Source organism: Anopheles bellator, chromosome 2 (genome assembly GCF_943735745.2).
Source record: "Anopheles bellator chromosome 2, idAnoBellAS_SP24_06.2, whole genome shotgun sequence".
In the NCBI taxonomy this organism is placed as follows: Eukaryota; Metazoa; Arthropoda; class Insecta; order Diptera; family Culicidae; genus Anopheles; species Anopheles bellator.
Window position 1 is genome coordinate 2,067,333 of NC_071286.1, and position 23,060 is coordinate 2,090,392.

Consider the following 23,060-nt stretch of genomic DNA (forward strand, 5'->3'; position numbering starts at 1 on the left):
CCATTTTGTGGCCATCACTTTTGACAGCATTGCAAATCGGTCTGTTAACACCTTCGCCAGGCACCCAGGTGCTCCCATTTTGCTCCCGAAAAGGACTCGACGGTTAGGACTCGCGCCCCTCAATCGGTTCGGCCAGGTACGGATGGTGCCCTGTGAGGGGTAGAAAACAATTAACCACGTGATAAATCGAGCAATCCCACAGGCCGTCCCCAGTACTGCGCGCAATGAGCATTTATCATTTCGCGGATTCCGCGCGTACGCGATTGTCTAATTAGTCGGTGCCATTCTAGGCGGTCGGGCTCGATGCTCTCGATTCGAAGGCAAATTGATGCCTCGGCTGCAGCATAGAAACCCGAAGCCCACGGGCCGTTCTTGTTGCTGGGCTGGTGACTAATGAGCAACAAAGAAGAAAAATGGCACCAACCACCGGCCGGGCTGGGCCGGTTCGAATAAAAAACTGAGGCGTGGTGCCTCTCGACCGGACATTCCAATTCGAAGTCCAGCGCGCCCTGGCTGGGGCGTCGATTTATTTCCCAACCCACGACCGGCCGGTACACTTATTTCGTAATCACGACTTCAGATTGCAGGCCATGCATCATGCACCTCGCACCATGCGCAGCTCCGATCGATGCTGCCGCGCTGCGCTGCGATCACCGGGCGCTGAGTGCGTGTCAAAGGCTAAGAAGTCACTGCGCGAGTCCGATCTGGCAGCGATCTCGATGACAGAGTACCCGGTGGGGTGCCCATCGATTGTCCGTTGTTTGCCGCCGCTCCTCACCAGCGCCTGAAGGAGCGCGCTGACAGGCGCACCGCACGCTACGCGGGGTTTGCGACATCTCGGGGAAATCTAAGCGCACCGGCGATGATCTAGCGATGAGCGAGTTACGCCGCCATATTGGGCCCAAGTCTGGGGAAGCAAGTTTGTAGTGTCCTGCGCGGGGTCGGACATTCAGGTCAGAGCTCACTCGAGTCCGTTCGAAGCGCGCCAAACAACGTGTCCCATTCACGCCCGCCACATGTTGCCGTTGCCGCGTGTTTGCCGGAGTTCTGGGCTCGCGATGATCCCGAGAGCTGAGAAAGAGAGGCGAAGATGTAAATATTTGCACGAACTCTCCGCTTCGCATCGGAGCGCGTTTTCACACGCCGCCGCAAAACCTGTAGTGCACTTGATCATCAGCGGCCGCGATCAATCTTCGTGCGGATCGTGCCGCCGAGCACTTTCCCAGGGCCAAGCCCGGACAAATCATAACGAAGATCTGCCGCGAAGAGAATGGTTTGCATATGAGCGAAATTGCGACGGGCCAAATTAGAATCAATCACCAGGCGGCAATGGGCGATTCGTCACAGATCCGCCCGGGATGGGATCGGGGTCATGCGATTCCGATCGATTCCGGCCGTGCGATGAGTGCGTCACGTTCCGTTCCGGCAGAAGAATTGACTGTTGACCGGCGGTCGGCGTGTCAGGCGTGTGAACGGTCGCGGTGCATCTCGGTGCGGCCTCGGGGTGATGGAGCCGACCCGGCCCGTCCGTTCCGCTTCCAATGTGCAGCGGGTCAGAAATCACAAACTCGCCCTGACACCGGCCGAGGATCTCGTTTGACAGCCCCAATTTGGAGTCATCTTACACCCTTCTTGTCGCGATCCAGGATGCGCGGTGCATCGGTCCGCTCCGATGCGGTTTTCGGGCTGCGGTGGTCAATTCGCAGAACCCGGCGTATCGTCTTCCCGAAAACATGACTTTGGGGTGCGCCCCGAGGCGGACGCACTCGAGCGTAAACACGGCCTCGAACCTCGAGCGTTAAAACATGTGTCCTGCCAATGGACCGGGAGGATCATGCTAATGGAGTTTTGGCCCGGTTCCGAGACCGGGTACTAAATGCACACATGACACTGACAAAATTTTATGACTGATCGGACCGAGGATGATATTGGATTACTCGGGCGCAACCATCACGCTGGTAGTCTGTCAAAAGTTTCACGAATCACCCTGTCCCGCATCAGCGAGAGCCCGGACGCGGCGTGAAGCGGCTTGTTAGGCGGTCGATCAAAATTAAAGCCCAAATCCTGTCAAGCGTGAAACTGCAGCATAATGCAGTAATTAACTAGCTCCGCTCTTGTTCTCGGATATTAAAATTCAGCCGTGAGACGCATACATTGTTGCCACATTCATCACAGTCGGCCTCGGCTCAGCCGTCAAACCGAAACACCAGCGCCATCTGGCGAACGATCTCGAACCAGACAGAGTAAAGTAATCGGGCTAAGTTAGAGGAGGGGTATTATCAGTGATAGTATGGAGCTCTCTCTCTCCCCCCTTTCTCTCTCTCTCTCTCTCTCTCTCGCCGTATGAGTAAATTCTACTCCCAAGAGCGACGCGTACGGGCTTTCTTTGCCGGGTTTTTGCCATCGGCAAGAGGTCAAACCGTTACGGTCCGGTTGGTTGGTCCTGAGTTAATAAATTCACCTGCTGATCGAACGCGCTCCTGCCGTGCGCGGTGGGTTCGTGCTGACCGCATGACTCATGCAATATTTATATCCTCAATCAGGCTGCTTTGCATAAGCTCGATGCCGTGAGGCCAGCCAGCCAGCCCGTGGCCGGTCGCCATCGATAATCGCCACTCGCTTCGGACTTGCCGAACCTCGCCAACCTCTCCGCTTCGTCTTATCGAGGGCTGCGACCGGACCCAGCCGAACATATGTAAATATTTCGTTCAACCATTGCGGCCCTGCGTGCGATCTTCTGTTGGGGCCGGCGTTGGCCACCAGACCATGCGATGCGATGCGGTCACCACACTCCGGGAGGGGTGTAATTGGATTAGTATTTGCTTCCCCCGATCCGATCGCCTTCGAGAACTACGAAACTACTTCACTCGGCGGTCCTGCGGTGCTCTGGCGCATTCCATCCTGGCCACGCTCCGACGGCTGGCCCCGACTCCGTACGTTCAGCGCACAGCATGCCCGAGGGCAAGTGCACCGAGCCCAAAGCCCGATCCGCATCGCACAATCCGAACCGCCGCGTTGGGAGTTGGGATCGGAATCGAACTGCTTGCGCCAAATATGGCACCACTAATAGCGACACTCATGCTGCCGCCGCCGCCGCCGAGGACCCCGACGACGTCAAATAAGCGATCGGGCTGCAAAAAAATTATGCAAGCCCCCGAGCCATAGAGGCCCGTGGCTGGAGAAAGAATTTCATGGTGAATTCCAGAGCCCAACCCGGGACCGCTCGGAGCCCCGACGTTTGCATACAATATGCTCCGGGCCAGGTCCTCGCTCATAATGGATTCGGTGAAGTCATTAAATAAATTAACTGTTTTTGTTTAACCGATGGCCACCGGCACGGGGCACCCCGATAAAAGGAGGTTGCAGAGGCGTCCTTCTACGGGGCGACATTCGCGTACGCCAAAATGGTGTGACTTTCCGACCGGGTGTCCTCCACCCGGCGAGGGCCTATTCTTTGGGGTCGAAGAATTGTTGGCCTCCGCTAGAGGGCGCCGAAATGGACGAAACTTTCTGCCCGGGAGAGGCAACGTTGCCGGACATCCTGCGGAGCGCCCCCGAGGGCAGACCGATGGCTTCCGGTTGCTGGGCTTATAAATAATGCAAATCGCGACTGTGCGCCACATTCTGGGTGTCGGCGAAGGTCAAGATGGGTCGGCCAGAAACCGGGCCAGGCCTCCAGGCCAAAGTAACATTTCCGGAGACGACTACGCCGGTGGCGCTCCGACACCTGTTCCTGCTCGTCGGGACCTCGGGAGATGATGTATTTATTTCCACCACTAATCGCCGATGGCCACCCAGCCACCCACACGCACCCCCACACACACTCACACGTTAGAAGGCAATTCCGATTGATGATAAAATCACGATTTATGATTATTTGTTCCGCGCCGGGCTCCGCCGCGAGACCAATAAAACCCGGCTGCCTGGGCTGTGGGGATGAGTTCGTGTGTTGCGACTTTCATTCCCATCACCCCCATCCCACCCGCACCCTCGCCGCCCGCTAGCGAGTGATGATTGAAAACCCCGGCAGTCCCCAGCAGATAATGTTGGGTAATTTGATGTTAAATTGTTTTGTTAAATCATTTTTCTTTCCCATCTCACGCGGGACAAAACGAGTTCCATCCCGCGGGTGGCCCTGGCCCGCCGGGAGAAATGCGGGAAAATTATACGACTTCGGCATCGGTTCGCGCGGAAAATGAATTAGGCAAAAACGCGGCGCATGTTCGATGCGCGTCCGGCGATTGATTTCCGCGATTGAGGCCCCGCCAAGAGTGGCATTTATTGGCTGGCGCCGATCTGGCCGACGATCCACCAATCAGCCTAACCCGTTTCGCTTGAAAGCCTCTCTCGCTGCCTCTCTGTCGAGGGGATGGTACTTCTGGAGCCCTCGCAAGGCCTCGTTCTCTTTATCTCCGGATACGGTATTTCCCATGCATCAGACCCTCATTAGGGTTCGTTTTTTGCGTCGTCGTGAAGATGTTCCCGCTTGCCTGGGTGGGTTCCCTCGGTAGGTCCTTCGCGACCTTTTTCTTCGCATCCCCCGTACTGATTAGGGTACGTATTGGTTAATTATCACAATCCCTCGATACCGACCTAAATGGCACGGGGCCTGGAAGAAAGTACCCCCGATTTATGGCCACGGCCACAACCAACCAACGGCCACGGACCCGGGGGTATCTATTAACCATTGCCGGGCCGGGTCCCGAAACGTTGACGAGCTAATTGATTGCATACTTGTTCCGTCATTTGTTGGCCATCGTTCGAAGAGCCCGTCGTTTGCATACCCCGGACAAGAGCTCCATGGCGGAAATAGTACACCTAATTGAAACACCTCGAGCCGCGCGCCGAGAAAACACGGGAAAATCATCAAGCTCCCCCCGCGCGAACCGGTGCCCTTATGACGATTTACGATTTGTCATAAAGCGGCGGACGAACGAAATTCCCTCCATAAACCTGCCCCGGCGCGGCCAAAGGGTTGCAGATCCAATCCGTCCGATCCGATCCGTCGTGCCCGAACATGCCGTTTTAAATCAGCTGGAAATTTATGTTTTCGCGTTGCGACAGGTCTCGTCTCCGGTCGCCGCGGGACCTGGGGCCGGCCCGCATTCCGGTGACTCTGGGCGTCCCTGGTGCTGGTGGTGGTGGTGGTGAAAAGTCGTAAACTCTGCTCCTCTAGGGCTGCTGCCTCACACGCATCAAGTGGGGCCTCCGCGGAGTGGATTGCTTCTGCCGCGACCGGGTCTCCGTGGTCCGCAAACGACCTGGCCACGGACAGGTGGCCTGACCGAAGCGGAGGTCGATCCAGCGCACACAGCACATCGTGATGTCGTGAAAATCTGCTCCATTAGCGAACGACATCGTGGTGCTCATCAGCGCAGTGCAGTTGGCCGCCGTGTCTCGCCGGTTGGCCACTTATAAATCTTGATTCCCGCGAACCCCGACTCTAATTTAGCTCCGTCGCAAGATCCTCGCAAAAGAGCGGCCCCGAAACTAAACTCTATTTTTGGAATCACTGAAACCCACCAACCGATCGAATCGTTTGTCAACGAGATCGCGGGACCGAGGCCCTCACTAATATGATGGTAAAACGTGGCGTCCGCAATGAATCCGGCGTAAATGAGCCACCAGCCAGAAGACTCTGCCAGAGGGCAGAGGGCTATAATTTGCAATCGTTAATTCTTTCAATCACCAGTTTAACCATAAAGCGAACCCGCACCCCTTAATCGGGGAGCGCCGGGAGTTTCTGGGCGTTCCTGGCATTCGGCTCGACCCAACGCCGGTTCCGGAGAAAGCATATCCGGACGAAGGGACCGGACCAAACGAGACCCGGCAACAGCACTAGCTACGCACGGCAACTATTAGTTTTCGAACCGGAATCGGAAATCACGGCGCAAGCGAACGGCTGGGCGTTACGCGTAACGATCGATAGAGATGCTTGTTAATTATAAGGTGGAAACGGTTTTTGAAATTTCAGACGTCAGGCGAAGCTTTGGAAGGCTCACATGCATTGCGATCACAGTAGCCCGGAGGCAGTATCCTAAGCCTTAAGCACCAAGCATCATTTCGATTGCTACGACATCCATTCAAACTACGACCGTTACTGGGAGGCCACACGAAGCGTAAAAACTAGCGGTAAGTTAATTTGTAATGCCAAACTGCTTACGCCTCGGCCAAAACATTTACGGGTCGGCCGACCTCTAATCCGACCGTAAACACTGTTAGAAAACGCTTTGTTTACAGAGGATAATATAAGATCTTATTTGCTGGTATAGCAACAAAATCGAAAAAAACAGAAAAGAATATTCATGAATCAATTTATTTCTCTTCTATTTCTATTTTCTCGTACCAAAACCGCGAACGTAAAAACGTTTCACATTTCGTTTTTATATTTTGGCTGCCACACGAACCGTACCGAACCGGTTTGGCATTACAAATTAATTTTACGCTACTTTTTACGCTTCGTTCTCATTGTTCGGCAACATATCAATTAACCAACCGGTAAAACCAAATTGTTACAGAGAGCATCAGAGATTAACATTGTCTCTGGTGCAAGCTAAGACCGCTCAGCGGTTGTAAAATTAAATGATATGTTATGCCAGGTGGCGTTGAGTCATTTTATCCTACAATTCATTCTAATTGCTTGAGTTTCATGTCAACAAACCATCCGCAAACTATCAGTAAATATGAACCACGGCATGGCAGCTCTAGGTTATCTCGTTAAGTAGCTGGACAATTTAGTAAACCCTTTTTTTCCTGGCCGGTGGCCCGATAAGATTCCCGGTAATTTGTGGGCAATATAATTAATTTGAGCTTATCTCCCGCAGAACCGGAGACCTAACCGGTGACCCCCACATACCCCCTCCCGCTGCCGGGCCGAGCGCAACAAAGTTTCTGAACCGCCGATCCGATCAGATGTGGCGATAGTTGGAATAAAATTTAATTAGACTCCGTCACCATCGGTGACGGTGAGGAAATTTATGGGACAATCGACTCGGACTCGGACCTCACTCACAGGAGTCACGTCGGGTTTTTGCTGCAATTAAAACCACCACCATTGCTCTCCCTCTCTCTCTCCCTCACACACAGACCACGGTGGCCGATGCTGCTGAAGATCGAGATCAACTGGGGCACCGATCACCCATCACCGCGCGTTGGAGCGATAACATTAAGCCCGTAATGATGATGGTAAGTAGGAATTATGCGCGCCTCCGTTTCGTGTCTAGCCTCCCGAGGGGCCCGGGCACTCCGAAGGCCACGCAAAGTGGTCCGCTCCGCACTCGAGTGCTCGACAAATAGGCAAACCGATCAAGGCCCAGATTAACCGTAGATCGGAGGAATCACTTTCGGACTGGAGCATGTATGTACCCAGGTTCCCAGACGTGATCGATTCATAAAGAGACTCTTTCTGTGCGCCGGTGTCAAAGCTGTTTGTTGCTCCGGTTTCTTGATCGACAGCCGGGACGCTGAAGTGGGGCCCCTCTGCTGCTGGAAGGAACTGGGTAGGATTTGCAACATTTTAGCCATAGAGCGCCACTCGAGATGATCCGGTTTCGAGCAGAGCACTCGGGTGGCCGCGATAAGGAAATCGATGAGTCCCGAAGTCTGCCCCGTTCATGTGCCGCTGATGGATTGGTGCGGGCCGGGTTCAACTTTGGCCATCATTAATCTTCCCCGATTCACGTGCTGAAAGGCGCGACGCGAGGCGATGCTTTTCTCACGATGCCCGCACTTCGGCCTTCGAGCGGAGACATTGTTGCGCCACGCGTGACGGATGTGGATATGGAGATGCTTTTCACCGGCGAAACAGTAAAGCGGGCCCGGTTCCGGGACTAATGTAATTACGCGCCCGAGTACGGCACCCCACCTGTCAGAGCGAAGACGGATGGCACCGGCGCGGGCGGCCACGGACACTGTACGGGTGTCCGTCCGTCTAGTCAGACGGTGATGTAGCGAAACTGCAACACTCTTGCCGGCCGGCCGATACGTGGCCTCGAGCCGCGTGCCTCGAGAAGCCCAATAAAGCTGTTAATGGCCATCAACGGCCGACCGATTATGATTATTATTAATTTTCCTAATTTTCATAATTCGATAAAGCTGCCCAGCCCAGATGCCGGCCCTGATGAAGTGGCTCCAATCCTCGCACCGAAGGCAGCACTCGGCCGGGGCCATCATCGTTCGCCCGCTGGTTCAAGTGGCCGCAGGGACCGATTCGGGAACGTCTTCCGCACCCGATAATAACACTAAAAAGAAACATCCGTCCATAAAACTCTCAAATCACGCGCGTGCCTCCGGTTCACGATGTCGCAATTACTGTTTATGACATTTGCGCCTCCTTCTCCCGCCCCCTTCTATTGGTTCTTTCTTCGGCCCAGGCGGCCCAGGGTCTTGGTTCCCTTGACCGGCGGCTCGGCGATCGAGTTGCGCGACCGGATGAGGAGCATCGCTCGAATGTCGAAATGATGACGCGGCCGCAGCGAGCATTTGGGAGCTCGCTGAGCCCCGACGCAACACAGAAATGGCACAATAATGTGGGAAAAGGCCAATCTTCGTCGGGCGGGGAAGGAACATTACGAACAATAATAATGTTGACCGCTGGGAGGGTGGTGAAAAAAAATCATAATCAATTTCAATTATTCGCTCATTTATCAAATTGTTGACCCTCACGAAGCCAATCAATCCCCGGTGTGTAGGGTCGATCGCGCAGCGATGGCGATCTGACCGGTGATGGACAGCTCGTACCCGGGGGGATATCCGATCTCCGAATTGGTCAGAAATTGTCCAAACGACATTAAAATTTTCCCAGCCAGCCGCCCCCAGGGCTTGGGGCAACATAGATTTCGGCCAAGACGTCACACATCGGACCCGGCGAGACGGCGTACGTACGGACTTCGAACCGATGCTCGATAGGACTCCATTAATCACGGCGACGGCGGGCCGGACTAGACACCGTGCTGGGGCCACCCATACGGCCGGGGTCAAGCTCAATTGCAGGGCCCCCCCCCTTCACGTGGATCGCGGTTTATGACAAATTTCTCAATTAAATAAACCGTGCGCGCTCATTGTTTTACTTTCCACCCGGACGGAGACCCACCACAAACACCATCCATCAATGGTTGGACCCACCGCGTGGCAAAAGTGCGTTGCGCACCCCATTCTGGGCCCCTCGCTGCTCCGGATTTGCTCCGGCGATCGTGGCGATGTTTAACAAATTGTGTCGTTAACATTTTTATCACCAAATTCGTGCGATGGGGCACTGGAAATCTGGCTCACCGAGCGGCCATCAAATGAAACAATCCTCAGGCTCACTTCATCATAATTTTTAATGAGCTGACGCGTTCGCTGGCTGTCTGTTCCCGGAGAAACGGTGGCACAACAACAAGCTTCTCGGTTGGCGTTAAATATTCCGCGTGCCACTACGGCGATCTTGGCGCATAACGACGCATTGAAAGATTGAGCTTGAGAAGCTCTCAGCCGACGATCTTTGGGATGGATCGGTAGTAGGGCAAAAGCCGCGGCCTTCGATTCAGTTCGATTTGGTTCTAAATAGTGAAGAGTTTGCTGTGGGGTCTGGTAGAAGGACACCATATTCTGGAAGGCCAGCGAACGTTCGGCATCAGCGATTTTTAATTGAACATCCTACAGATAAAAGTAGAGTCACAATCGGATAATTTGTAATACAGAAAGGTGGCAAAATTATGGTAACTTTTCCTAATTATCCTGATCGTTAATGTTAGTCCTGTTCCGAGAACGGCCTTCCAATAATGTTGGTGATGTCGGAATCCTTAATGGAGCTGGCAGCCCAAAATTGAGCTATTGCCTGGCCTTACTCTAGCAAAGATTCGACGTGAACCGAGTTTATTGGAAAGCTGTGAGAAAAATGGCTCCCTCCATAGTGAGATGATCATTCTCATCTCACTCTCACAAGCGAACTGTTGACAGACGCGTTCGTCTTCGCAGTGGCTACTTCGATTGAAGTTGTTATCCAAACTGGGTCCCGGCATTTTTCACCGTTTAAAAACAACCCCACCCGGCCACCGTAATGGCTCCTCGGGCTCCCATTCGGCAAACGGTCGGTTGACTTCCCTCTCAGGCGTAAAACAATCAATGAACGGTCCGCTTCATTCATCTTTGCAGGAAGCCAACGCGCGGTTCTTGAGACGCACTTTCCCACGATTCGCGGCGAGGGCTCATGAGGTCCCAAAGGGCTTTCCCGAAGAACCTCTCCGGCAGAGCAAGCAAAACGTGAAAATACATATTTACATAGCAATTTGCACATGCTTAGGTATCATTATCACGCGCCCTTTTGCGCCCCTTGCGCGCGTTTGCTCCGCGGGTCAATTGGTTCCGGATGTTGTTGTTGGGTCGCGCTGGCGACTTGAAGCTGACTCACCGTTCACCCCCCCGAAGGACCCCCGATGAGTCCCCGTTGACAACCGGCCTGAGCTAAGGGGCCAGCTCCGGTAGCTCGCGCGATGAATTAAAAGCGAAAAACGGCCACAGAAAAACGCACTCTCATCAACGTGGCTCCGTCGAGCGGAGTGGAGCTGCCCGCGCGCTCGTGACCCGTCGGGGACCCGCCGGGGACGCGTCTAGAGCGCTTCTCTAAGCACTTGGCAGCGCGTCGTGAGGGCCCCGCAAGGGATGGGACGAGATGTGTAATGAGGATGATGGCTGCCCGGGCTGCTGATTGTGCAAGATTATCGCATTCTGATCGCAGCGAGCGAGCGAGGGCACGATCCTAGCGACGGAGCCCCCGGCGAAGGCCCCACAATTAATGCACCGAGACCCGGGGGGTGGCTGGCGTGGCTTGCGCAAAACGTAAACTGTCGCGGACGCCTAAGCGCTCCTCCGTAAATCACCCGTTGCTTCACTCGGCGACGCTTCTTCGACGGCCACGGTGCCTTCTTGCGAAACTGGTTTGAACGTGTGCCCTGATCCCGACTCGACACAAACTCGGATCGGATCGCGACCGGAGCGGCTTCGTAGATTATCGTTTTGAAATGATCCATTCGGTCCGGTCCATTTGACGATCATCGTCGTCAGTGGCGCGAATTTGGCTTCCTTCCAATATCATCCGCTGAGTGAGCCTCCGGCAATGGGAGGCCCGGGAGCTAGAGCCATTTGCCCCATTCCTGAACAACCTGATTTCTGGTGCCGGCCGCACGCCACCCAAATCGCTGCAATCCCACGCCGCCACGCACCGCAAACTGGTTTAGTGGAAAAGTGTCCGCGGTTTAGCCGGACGCCGAGTCCTCGGCGTCCTTATCGCGATTGCGCCGCGCTCCTTAATGGCAATCAGCTCGGAGAACGAGAAATAAAACTTAACGGCCCGGCCCGGCCCAATAATCGATCCCCGGGCCGACGCTTTGGGGTTCCTAATGTGACAAATGTGTCCGCTTGATGCATCGGACCCCGCCGGGCGGTGTTAACGCCCCAACAAAATGTGTGTCCCACGTTTTGAGCTGGCCGATCGCAGGCCAACGATAAGCCCGGCCCGGGCGAACGGAGCACCCGAAACGAAAATTGAATAATCAACCCAATAAAATGGGCGAACCTATGGGTCGTTGGGGCGCGCGAGAGCGATCGTTAAAAAGGCCGGTTCGCCAGTCGTAAAACATATCGCGGGGTCCAAAGTGTTAGGAAATGACTGTTTCGGCCGCGTGAAAGTGGACGGCCGCGTGCAAAAACAAAAGAAGCGCGAAAGGAGTGCCCTACGCGGGGTTCGTGTCTTCTGTCGAAGTCTTTCGTGGCGCAAATTGAAAGCGACAGTTCTGTGGCGCGTGCTGGCGAGGCGCGGCACGGAGCAAAGTAGATCATCACCATCACCGGATCGGATGGCGCAACACGCGATAGAACCTCGCGCGAGCGACAAAATCGAGCGCACATCACGAGCGCCCTGTCATTCGACAATTTATCGCCGGCTCCTGGCACCTGGCACCAGAGCCCCAGCGATCGTGATAAAGGTGATTTGCGTTACATCAGCAGCCAACGGAGCAGCCCCGATCGTCCCTCGTCACGATCGGGCGCGCGCGTGTGAAACATTGAAATACAAAATTTTGCTGTGGCCTGCTCTCGAAATTGGAGCATCCCGGGCGGCGGGTGAGCATGATTGAATGTTGCCAATTATTTATTTCCCCCGGGAAAATAAGTTTGCGCTCGGAACCCGGACGGAACCGGGAATTGGTCAAGGATTTCCCGCGCGCAGTTGCGCATCACCCGTGACACGAAAAGTGGCCGTCCCATTTATCACCCAGACGCCCTCCCGAAAATTGCCCCGACTCCGTTTGGCGAATTATTACTTTTCGCCGGGGTCCTTGGCCGGGACGGGAAGCGCCGAAATTGGACCATCAGGAATATAAATGGCGCTGTTGGCGCTTGGCGCGAATTCCCGGTGGAAAGCTAATTTGTTCCCGGGAGCGGGACGCACACTGAGACTGACTGACCCGGTCTGCTGGTGACAATTGATTGATGACAGTGCCTCGGGTCCCGTGACGCCACCGCCAGGTTGCTTCAGAATAGAAACTGTGGGGCATTTGTAAGCCACATTAATTTGGAGCCACCACCAGAAGGCGCTCGGCGATCGAACGCGTGTAACGGCCCCAACAACATTCCACGGGCCGTAAAGGCCACCCAATCAATGACCTCTGCTACAACCCATTTTATGATTCCCCCGCAGAGATATTCGGTGCGACCTGCGCCAGCATCGATTAGAGTCGATGGCGAGCAGTAAAACCGAAGCCGCGGCCACCCCTACGGGCTGGAAAAACTGGAATATTGTGTTAATTAAGTGATGTACCTCGGGCCGCGGGAGAGGGCCCGCCGATGCCGTACGGCCTTTAATCATCTCACCTTTTGGAGAGAAAGAGTTCGGAGCATGCATCTGAGTGGATTACATTTTATGCGCCCCCTTGGTGCCCGGCTCGATCACGACGCCGCGCGGCAACACGCTAGCAATTTTCTTGCGCCGCCTTTTACGTCCGGCCACGCAAGGAATGGAATGGCTCGGGCAAAAAAGCCCCCCGAGAACGCATCTGGCGCATCGAAATGCGTGCGCCAACACGACCAGTCCTCTCTCTAGCCGACGCATTCCGCATTCCTTTCGGGCGCAATGGCACTCCACGGCCGGCGGCCAATATTTTGCATGATGCGACGCTGCGTCAACATCAATGTCGATCGCGGGCGCGCGCCTGCACCGTAATTAGTGGACTTAAAGGGGGCCGATCGGATTAGAATGTAGTCGCGGGTTGCGAAATCGAACGCTACATGTTAATTCAATGTTGCCGTGCGCTTCTTGGCCACGAACCGCACGAGCTCGACACTCTTCAAACGATTCGGCGGAATGATTTGAAATTGTGGGGCAGACCAAGATTGGTAGACCAAGAAGGACCAAGATTGAGACAAACACAGCGGGTTTACTCTCCGCCTGGATTTTATGAACGTGAACGGTAATTTAACGACACCGACTAGAGGGCTCCGGCTGTTAATTACATTGCGATAATCAGCAAAAGATTATTGCCCTCGCGCTAACATTACTTTCATCGATATTTAAAGATCGAGCCTCAATTTCAACAAATCTCCAAGAGTCAGAGATGAGATGAGATGAGATGAACAGATGAGCTCAAGCTCATTTGCAAAGTGACAGGTGAGCTCAGTAGGAGAGTGAGAAAGTCTGCCTCGAAGATCCACTTTATTTAGTTTGTGATGTTAATCGAAATACGTTTTGCCGAAAATCGGGCCATGCAACTATTAAAAGGCTGCAAAGGACACTGAGGAACACAGAAGACACAAATACGTTACCCAGCGCGCACTGATATCAATCACGGGCCCATAAAACCAACGGCGGCGAGATCGAGAGGGCAGATACATAATTTTCGTCTTCATTTAACGATCGCCGGACGGCCACACAACCCGCGATCCTCGTCGATGCCGATTGCAGCGATGCGCCAAAAAGCTGCAGGTGGCCCCTCAGCAAGTGGCAAAAATCAACGACAACGACCCATACGCTACTGTCGTCGTGATCGGGCGTGATCAGCAGCCGTGTGCGGGAATCGATGGTGATAATTAAAATTCTCATTTTTAATTGAAAATTCGGTAGCACTCATTTGCGTGCACCCTCGCAGGGCACAATCCGCTCCCAAGTTCCACGAACCCGAATCGGATCGGGACCCCGAATCGGCATTCCAGCGTGGCAATACTGGGCGATGGTAATCAATAAGATTCTCGGGTGTCACCGTCGGATTCGTTGTTTTGCACGGAACAGTATCTCCATCGGTGAGCACCGCGTTACTGTGTGCAACGCTTTCACGATTCGCGAATTGTTTTCACCGTTAATTAAAATTAATTATTTCGCAAGTGCTGCGCGACATACCGAAAAAGCCCGACCGGCGGACCGGCCGACCGGCGATGAAATCAAGCGTTTGCGATCTTCAAACGCACCACCACGGGCCGGACGGACCACAAATCGTTGATTGCATTTTATTTTCGGCCCCCAGGCACGCGTTAATGGGGTCCGGGGCCCCAAAATGTATTTCGTAATTAAAAATGTATCAGGTTTCAGTGCGCGTCTCGCGTCGTTTCGCGATGCGACTTTTCGGTGCGCCGCGAAGACACAGCGGTATTAATCAAAATAATCAGGCAATATGTCAAAAAGGCTCGCCACTCCACTGCATGCGCAAGGTGCATGCACCCGGGGCCGTGGGCCAAAGAAAGTAGGGTCCCCCGGAAACCCCGGGAAACGATAGAAATAAATCTCCGTGGGTAAATGATTCTCGGTGCTGATAATTCAATTAAAACCGAGGTCCCTTTGCCGGGTCGTCGCAAACTCAAGACGTCCATGCGCTGAGGTTTTAAATGGCCGTTAGAGATGTCACATCCTTTGCCGGGCCGCTACATTTAATTGACGCGGCACGGCCTTATTCTTTAACCCCTGGTTCATGGCACTACTTTGTTGCAACTCCAACGGCGATGTGTCCTCCGGAGTAAAAACAAGCACCACGTCAACTAAGGCCCAGCAATTCATTTGGGATCAGCCCAATTAAATCATGCCGCAGGACTTCCGTTCCCAGCTTGTGTGCTCTGTCCGCTCCGAAATAATAATAACGAGCCTCGCGGGCAACACGCCGCCGCCGGCAGAAGAAGGTGGCGTCGGAACACAGCGGGAGTCGCGAATTCACCTGCTGTGGCCAACGTCACCGGAACCCACGCGAGCGCACCCCGGGAAGGAACGCGGCCAAAAAGGAACCCGGTTGCGTACGCGGCACGCACGCAAATGGCAGGGCAACAGTAACTAAATCATTCGGCGGCCGTGGGTCTCTTGGGACCGGCCAAAAAGCGGCCGAGAACGCGGAAGGGACCCCCGATACTTATTAAAACAAATGGTTATGACTACTCGGCGGCGGCGACGGCTGCTACCTGCACTCAGCTACCTCGCGGTGCGGCCACTTCTTTTTTGCTTACGAATGTTAATTAAATGGACTTTTAAAGTGCATCTGAATTATGCTGCCGTCTTCGTCGGCCGGGCCGGGGCCGAGGCTTTCGCTGCTGCAGAAGAGCGATTGCATTGATTTACGCCGCCACGGCCACTGATGACGCAACCGCGCGCGCCGCGGTTACACAGAAGTTCGTTCTTGGCAGTAGCCGCGGCCGCAGATATGGGTCAGATAAGTGGACCGCCACGGCCCGCTCGGGCTCGGGCCGGGGTGAAATATGAGTTATTATTTTAATCTTCAGTGGTCATTTTTGTGGCGCGAGATGAAACCAATTATGCATAAATGCATCTCAACAGCCCCGGCACAGGGTCCCAGCCATCGGCCGGTCGGTTGCCGTGGTCGAATTATCACCTGACCGACGTCGCTCTCCACGAAATATTATGGCCATTATTTTCGAATTTATACCGACTTTTTGCGCTCGGCTTAAACCGTGGCAATAATCGTTAACCGGAAAGTGCGGTTGCGATCATAATATTGATTTTTCCCTTTTGCCCGATCCTGAAGACGCGCTGTCCCCGAGTTCCCGCACTATCTAAGATAAAGGATCCGTCCAACCAATAATTTACGATCATTTAGCGAGCAGGACCGCGCGCGCGCGGACGATCGGACGGATGTTATCGGTTTTGGGAACCACTTTTTTCGGGCGACCAGCTAATGCACTTCACCATGGCCATGGCCACCACACACGGCCCAGAACCGCACGGGCTCGTGGAACATCAAAATTCGATATTCATTAAATGGCCCCAGCGGCAGACTGATTCCTGGCGAATGTGCGGGTCACCACCATGCGGCCATCAATCAGTCACTGTGTGCGTGTTTTGCTGGGGTCTCACGAACCACTAAGTAGCAACCCCGGTGATGAAATCCTTCCGAAAGAGCTTCGCTCCCTTAATGGAGCCGTTCGCGTTCGTCGGGTGGTGGCGAGCATAACAGCGGCGCCCTCGGCTCGATCGCCGCGGCCGATTAGATGCCGAGGGTGTCCCTTTTTTGCCTATGAAATATTGCCTTCAGATTACAGGCCATAAATAAGCCGCACGCAGCCACCGTCGGCGCACTCGTCGGCTGATATCGCCCAGAGCCGCCGAGTAGGTCCTGCGGCCCCGATGCAATTCGCGCATTTCGCAGACCCCGTGACTCCCACGATGGAGCCACCTGTGCGTGAGTGTGTAATTACTATAAGTTAACATGTTTATTTGCATTTGAAGTTTATTGTGCGCCGGGTTCCCGGTGGCCAATGATTAATTGGACAACCTGTCACCGAAACACTTGGCGTGAGTCCAGCACGCGCGCAACACACTTTTTCGGGTCCGGCGTTGTTGTTGTTGGCGGGTTGCTTTATCCGTGTTTTCACGCGATTTAAAAGCAATCACCACCACGCACGGCGAACAGCGGACAACAATAACGAATGCAGCCCGATGCGGCCAGGACCGAAGGAGCGAGCCCCCGGGGGGGCCTGTAAGTTATTCGCTGTTCAAATAAACATCGGAAATAAATAAGAGCTTCGGAGCTTCAGGCTGTGCATTTTCGCACCGTCCTTCCTCTCTGTCGGCCCTGGCAGTGCCGGCTGCCGCCAGGAACCGAACGACGACGGTCCGAAAATGATGCATCGTTATGTCGCCCAAATGCATGCATACATTCTTGGGGATCCTGTTTGGGGGGGTTGCCTTCCGCACTCGGAGCGCGTGATAAATGTGTGAACGTGCGTGGCTTTTACGTTATTTCCCGACTGGTTGACGCATCTCAATTCGGTGGCCGCCGATTCTGCGTCAAATTATTTGCATTGCTTATAAATCCTAATATCTTTATTTATTCAACACAACATCACCTGAGAGTTGGGTCTTTAACCGTGATTCCGCGTTAAAACGAGGGCTCAACGTTAATCCCTAGTTTCATTTTATTGCAATAATCCTTTAGCATTTATCACTGCTTTTTTGTTTTGTTATTTTAAAGATTTCTTATTTTATTCACAGTGCAGTTTTTTCCAGAATATTAATTTTAATGTGTTGGTGCAACTAACATAAAATATTGAATCTTATACAACGCAAAGTTGAATAAACAGTAATGATTAGTGAGGTTCATCCCTCTTATGAATTATAAAATGACGGGATAGACTTCTTGATTGCGTGAACGCTTTTTCACATATTTTACACTTGAATGGCTTTTCGCCGGTATGAGTGCGGATATGAATCTTTAGATTAGATGACTGTGTGAACGTTGATGAACAATGCGGACACTGATACTGTTTGTCCTTATTGTGAATTTTCGAGTGTACTGCCAGATTGCCTGATGAACTGAACGCTTTGTCACATACTTTACACTTGTATGGCCTTTCGCCGGTATGAGTGCGGATATGAATCTTTAGATTAGATGACTGTGTGAACGTTGATGCACAATAAGGACACTGATGCTGTTGGTCCTTATTGTGAATTTTCGAGTGTACTGCCAGATTACGATATGAATGGAAGGCTTTGTCACAGACTTTACACTTGTATGGCTTTTCGCCAGTGTGAGTGCGGATATGAATCTTTAGGCTAGATAACCTCGCGAATTTTGATGAGCAACGTGGACACTGATGCTGTAGATCCTTATTGTGAATTTTCGAATGTGCTGTCTGATTGCTTGATGTACTGAACGCTTTGTCACATACTTTACACTTGTATGGCCTTTCGCCGGTATGAGTATTGATGTGATATTTTAGACCAGCTAACTGTGCGAACCTAGATGAACAGTGGGGACACCGATACTGTTGGTCCTTATTGTGAATTTTCGAATGTTGTGCCAGATTGCCTGATGTCCTGAACGCTTTGTCACATACTTTACACTTGTATGGCTTCTCGCCGGTGTGAGTATTGATGTGATATTTTAGACCAGCTAACTGTGCGAAGCTAGATGAACAGTGGGGACACTGATGCTGTTGGTCCTTATTGTGAATTTTCGAATGTTCTGCCAGATTGCCTGATCTCCTGAACGCTTTGTCACAGACTTTACACTGGTATGGCTTTTCGCCGGTGTGAGTACGGATATGATCCTTTAGGTTAGACGACTGTGTGAACCTTGATGAACAATGCGGACATTGATACTGTTTGTCCTTATTGTGAATTTTCGAGTGTACTGCCAGATTACGATATGAATGGAAGGCTTTGTCACAAACTTTACACTTGTATGGCCTTTCGCCGGTATGAGTGCGGATGTGTACCTTTAGCATGTTTAAAAATGGATATGTTGCCGAACAATGAGGGCAGTGGTGCTTATGGCCTTTGGAATGGCTTTTGCTATTGGCGTTCCGCGTTCCGGGACTCAAGACGTTCTGAATTGATTCAGCTGCTGCATCATCAGCACACGTATTGTTTGCCACGGTCACAGGATGATATTTTTGATCCTGGCCGATCGATTCTTCCGGATTTTTTTTGGAGTCATGATCCAAAACATCATTCGTTGTTTGCAGCTGTTGCTGCTCATCGACCTCATAGTCCTCTGATTTAATTGCAATTGGATTCTCCTCCGCCTCGAATAAATCATCAGGTATTGTGCCGCAACATTCATATGTCATATTCGCTTCATGAACAATACAACACTTCTTATTCGAGTGCAAATCGTTCGCTGCTTCCGGTGAGGTAACCTCCGTTTTAATTGACAGTTCTGTATTTGTACCAACCGTTTGTTTGGCAGAGTGGTCAACATGTTCTTCAGTGACTTCTGATTCGTTGTTCGCTGTGTTCTGCTGTTCGATAAATTTATCGCTCAAATCATTGCATTGCCAGCGAAATAGATCCATCTTTTCCAAACGCGATTCGCACTTCGTACACAAATACGATGCTACTCCAGGTGAGAATTCATTCTGTAAAAGTAAGAGTCTCATAGACCAGTTTTTCTTGTGGAACAAGGTGGGATGTCTGTTGCTACAGTTTTAATACCTCTTGACCCGTTAAATTGAAGATTTCTTGTGCTTTATATTGTCCGAATTCGCCGCGCGTTGGAGCATCTGAACTATCGTCGGCCGACAGACACCCTCGACATATTTTTGCCGATCTGTAAAATAATTCGCTATTATTCCTTCTAATCCTTATTGAACACTTACTTACTCAACACCATCCTCCTTTTTAATCCATCCCGAAGACTCCATTTTGACTTCGTTCAATTAAGGCGATTTTGTAAATGCGTCCACTTTGCATTTGTTTATCAGACAAATAAAATCTGCGTTTTGACATTTGACGATCGGTCCATTTGACAGCTTCTGGGAGCGAAAGTACTTCAACAACGCTGCTCCCGAGAGAGTGCGCACTTTGAGCAGCATTGACCGCACTCATTTCTGTCATTTTATTTCAAGCGTTTCAATGATTTTTGGGCAGGGTTGCTTTCGATTCGAATTGGAAATGAGCTCATTGAAACATGAAATACAACATGAAAGTTCTACTTCCCTGATCATCTTCGTTACTTTATTCCTGTTATTGTTTCAGGTTCTTCCTTTAGAAACCTAGTGTAAATCAACCATGTTCAGAGAACTTAAGCTTTTGTAAGTATTAAAATATCGTCGCTTCTTTCGATAACGGTTTGAAATGGCCGATGTTCTTTCTCTTATATATACATTATATATAAATATCAAATATTTATATAATCGATAATCGACATTTGTCGATTCAAAAATGCAAAAATAGAAAAAGTCAACTAAATACCGATTCCATTGAAAGAGTTTCAGCATTAAAAGAAAATAGTTGCAACTCAAACGAATGATGAGCTTTCTGTAGGACACATTGTCTCTCGAAGTAAACCTCAGGTTCTCTTGGCCTGCACCAGCAGAGACAATGTTCAACTCTGTTGCTCTCAGTAACGGTGTATTTTACGAGCGGTGAGTTAGTCCCGCGCCAGCTTAGCTTAGTTAGGCCCGCGCCAGGCCAGCTTTAGTTATTTTAGTTTAGATTTAGTTTATTTATCGGTTTTGTTTCAAAACAACGGGCTGACATTGAAAATAGTCGTTTAAGTGTGAAAACTATGCGTGTTTATTGTTGGCAAATTTTTTCTAACTTCTTGCTGTGGAGCTGTTTGAAGAGTAAGGTGTATGCCAATCAACCGAATCTGAAAGCTAACATCACAATGGAAATCACTGCTATTACACCCGAAATGTTGCCAAAAACAATGCAAAAATTCCCGAAAAAGGGCCTTAATACCCCTTCTATACCCTAAATAAATCATTGTTCATTTGTCAAAATTTACTGAAAAATGGTGGAGCTATGTAACGTTAAATGAAATCCTATAATTATGGTGCACCCTGTAAATTCTGAATATCATTTTAAGGCCCGTTTTGCAAAAGAAAAAATCCTTTTTCGTCAGGACAATGCAGGACCGTGTCACATTTTGAGCATTTTGACAATGGCAAAAATTCAAGAATCAATGTTCGAATTGTTGGAACATTCACCGAATTGACAGCATTCGACCCCCAGGCGACTTATATCTGTTTCCAGACCTAAAATGATGTAAGCGTGGAAAGCATTTTCCGTTCTATCATGAGGGCATAACCGCTGTGGCTGCGTATTGTGAAGCCGTTCCAGATAATCACTTCAGATATGGAATTCATAAATTGGAATCTCTGGCATTGGTTTTGGAGAGCCTGGTACGTCTACAGTTGTTACATTTTTCAGAACAGTTCGTAAAGTTCTGTTTTGGTATAGCCTTCAACACTTCAGCTGACTGTAAAAGGTGTCTACGTAGAGTTACGTGTAGCCGATAGCCAGAAGTCACATGGTGCCAACGGTCAGGCGAATACGGTGGGTACGAGTGTCGAAGTGATCCCGAAATGAGAACTGTCCACTGCAAACATCTGGTCTTTTTTTACCCCCCAAATTTTATTCTTTATCACGATAATCGAAGGAGAACTCCGTTTCCCGTTTGTTTTTGGTTACAGTGGTACTTTGAACACACTTCAAACGCTTTATGCTTTTGCACCCCGCCGCAGATGATCGATCGTGCTCGAGTCTTCCGGGAAGACAGTGAGCCATTTTTACGCTCGCGCCGTATCCCGGCCGGATGATCGATGCTGCCGAAACGGGAAGCCTCACGCCGGGAAGCCCGCTGCTGAAACACGTAAAAACGCACGTCAGACGAGCGATCGCAACAGGATGATACTCACGCCAGCATCCCGTCAGAAGCCATCTCATTAGGCCGATCGGCGGCGGCCGCCGATACTATCTCCGAGGCTGTGTCGTCCCCTTATCTCTCCGCTGTCTCATTAGGCCGAGGAAAATGGAAGCGTGGGAACCGGGACCGGGAATCGCCAAAGGGCAGCCTCGTACATCTTCGATAAAATGAGCAAAAAGGCAAGGCCCATGCGCAAGGCTTGCTGCGATACATTTCGGCTTCGGATTGACACACTTTTGACAGCCAGACTCATTAGCTCGCTCGCCGGTCGGTCAATCGATGCCTACTCGATCGCGACTTAACCGCAGCCATCGTCGGCCGTGCCATTTTTATGCTTAGCGCTAAATTCCATCGCCGCGGACCTGTCGGCCGCGTGACGAGCGCGTCAAGAGGCCGGCCAGCCACCATTCACGGCGTCAAGTGCCCTGGCCCGGTGGCGGTGGGGTGATCCTAGTCCGGGTCAACATGTTTTCATTCAACGTTTCCCACTCTCGCGACGACCACAACAAACGGCGCGTCCTCGACGGTCTGTAGCACTGCAAGACGGTAGCATATGGAAATGAAATGTAAATATAATCGGATGGGAGACTTCGACATTCACACCGAATAAAATCAACATTAATTTTAATCGACGACCACTACGAGCTACTAATTTGCGTCGTCTTCGTGGCGGGGATCCGATTCCGGGCCTTTCGATTCGATGAATGAAATCGCGATCGACTCGACATCGATCGGCGCGAGCGCGCGCGAGTGGGTGTTGATTCCAATTATGTCAACCAGTCATGCTTCATTAGGGGGCCGGCATCGAATTGTTTGGCAGTTTACAGGCGACCCCATGATACCACCACCACCGACGAGGATCGAGAAGGAGGCAGCTGACAGGCAGGCGAACCCGAACCGGCGACTAGCAATTTGCGTTGCGCGGGGTGCCATGCTCAACTCGCTAAAACATTAGTTATGATTCATTATTAATTAACTTCTACCATGGGCTGGGAGCCTAACCTTCCACCGACCGGTTCGCTGGGGTGGTCCGGCGGGCGGATTCAATCTCGGATTGGATCTCGGGCAGGGCGATGAATACGTAATCGCGGTACGTGGTTTGGGCGCGGCTGCAAGCCTCAACTCCGGGGACTCCGTGGCTACTGGAGGACTCTACTCTCGACCCCTGAAAGGATCATTTACTGCGGCCACGCCTCGACCGAAGGTGACTCATTCCCCGGCCACACACATGGCCAGCTGACAGGCCGGGGTCAGCACACAGGGGTCACAGACAGCGACGCGATTGCCTTTCGGTTCGGTTCCCACCGGCTACGCACTAATCGTTTGCGTGCATCTTTATGACCTTGTGCCTCGCGTGTCCTCGGACGGGGTGCTCTAATTGGAACTCGCTCGAAGCGACCCTCTCGGAAGTCACTGCCGGGCACTTGCCTCATTGTTTAT

At 51.8% G+C, this 23,060-nt stretch overlaps 1 protein-coding gene across 1 annotated transcript; it reads right to left on the bottom strand.

Annotated features, from left to right (window-relative positions):
- Positions 1-103: 103 nt before the first annotated feature.
- LOC131211768 (zinc finger protein 384-like) lies at positions 104-22,553 on the bottom strand. Its single transcript, XM_058205373.1, has 4 exons — positions 22,446-22,553; positions 18,216-18,408; positions 17,712-17,927; positions 104-150 (listed from the first exon to the last, which is right to left on the bottom strand). Exons 1-4 carry the CDS (start codon positions 22,551-22,553, stop codon positions 104-106), a joined length of 564 nt encoding a protein of 187 aa, XP_058061356.1.
- Positions 22,554-23,060: the final 507 nt, after the last annotated feature.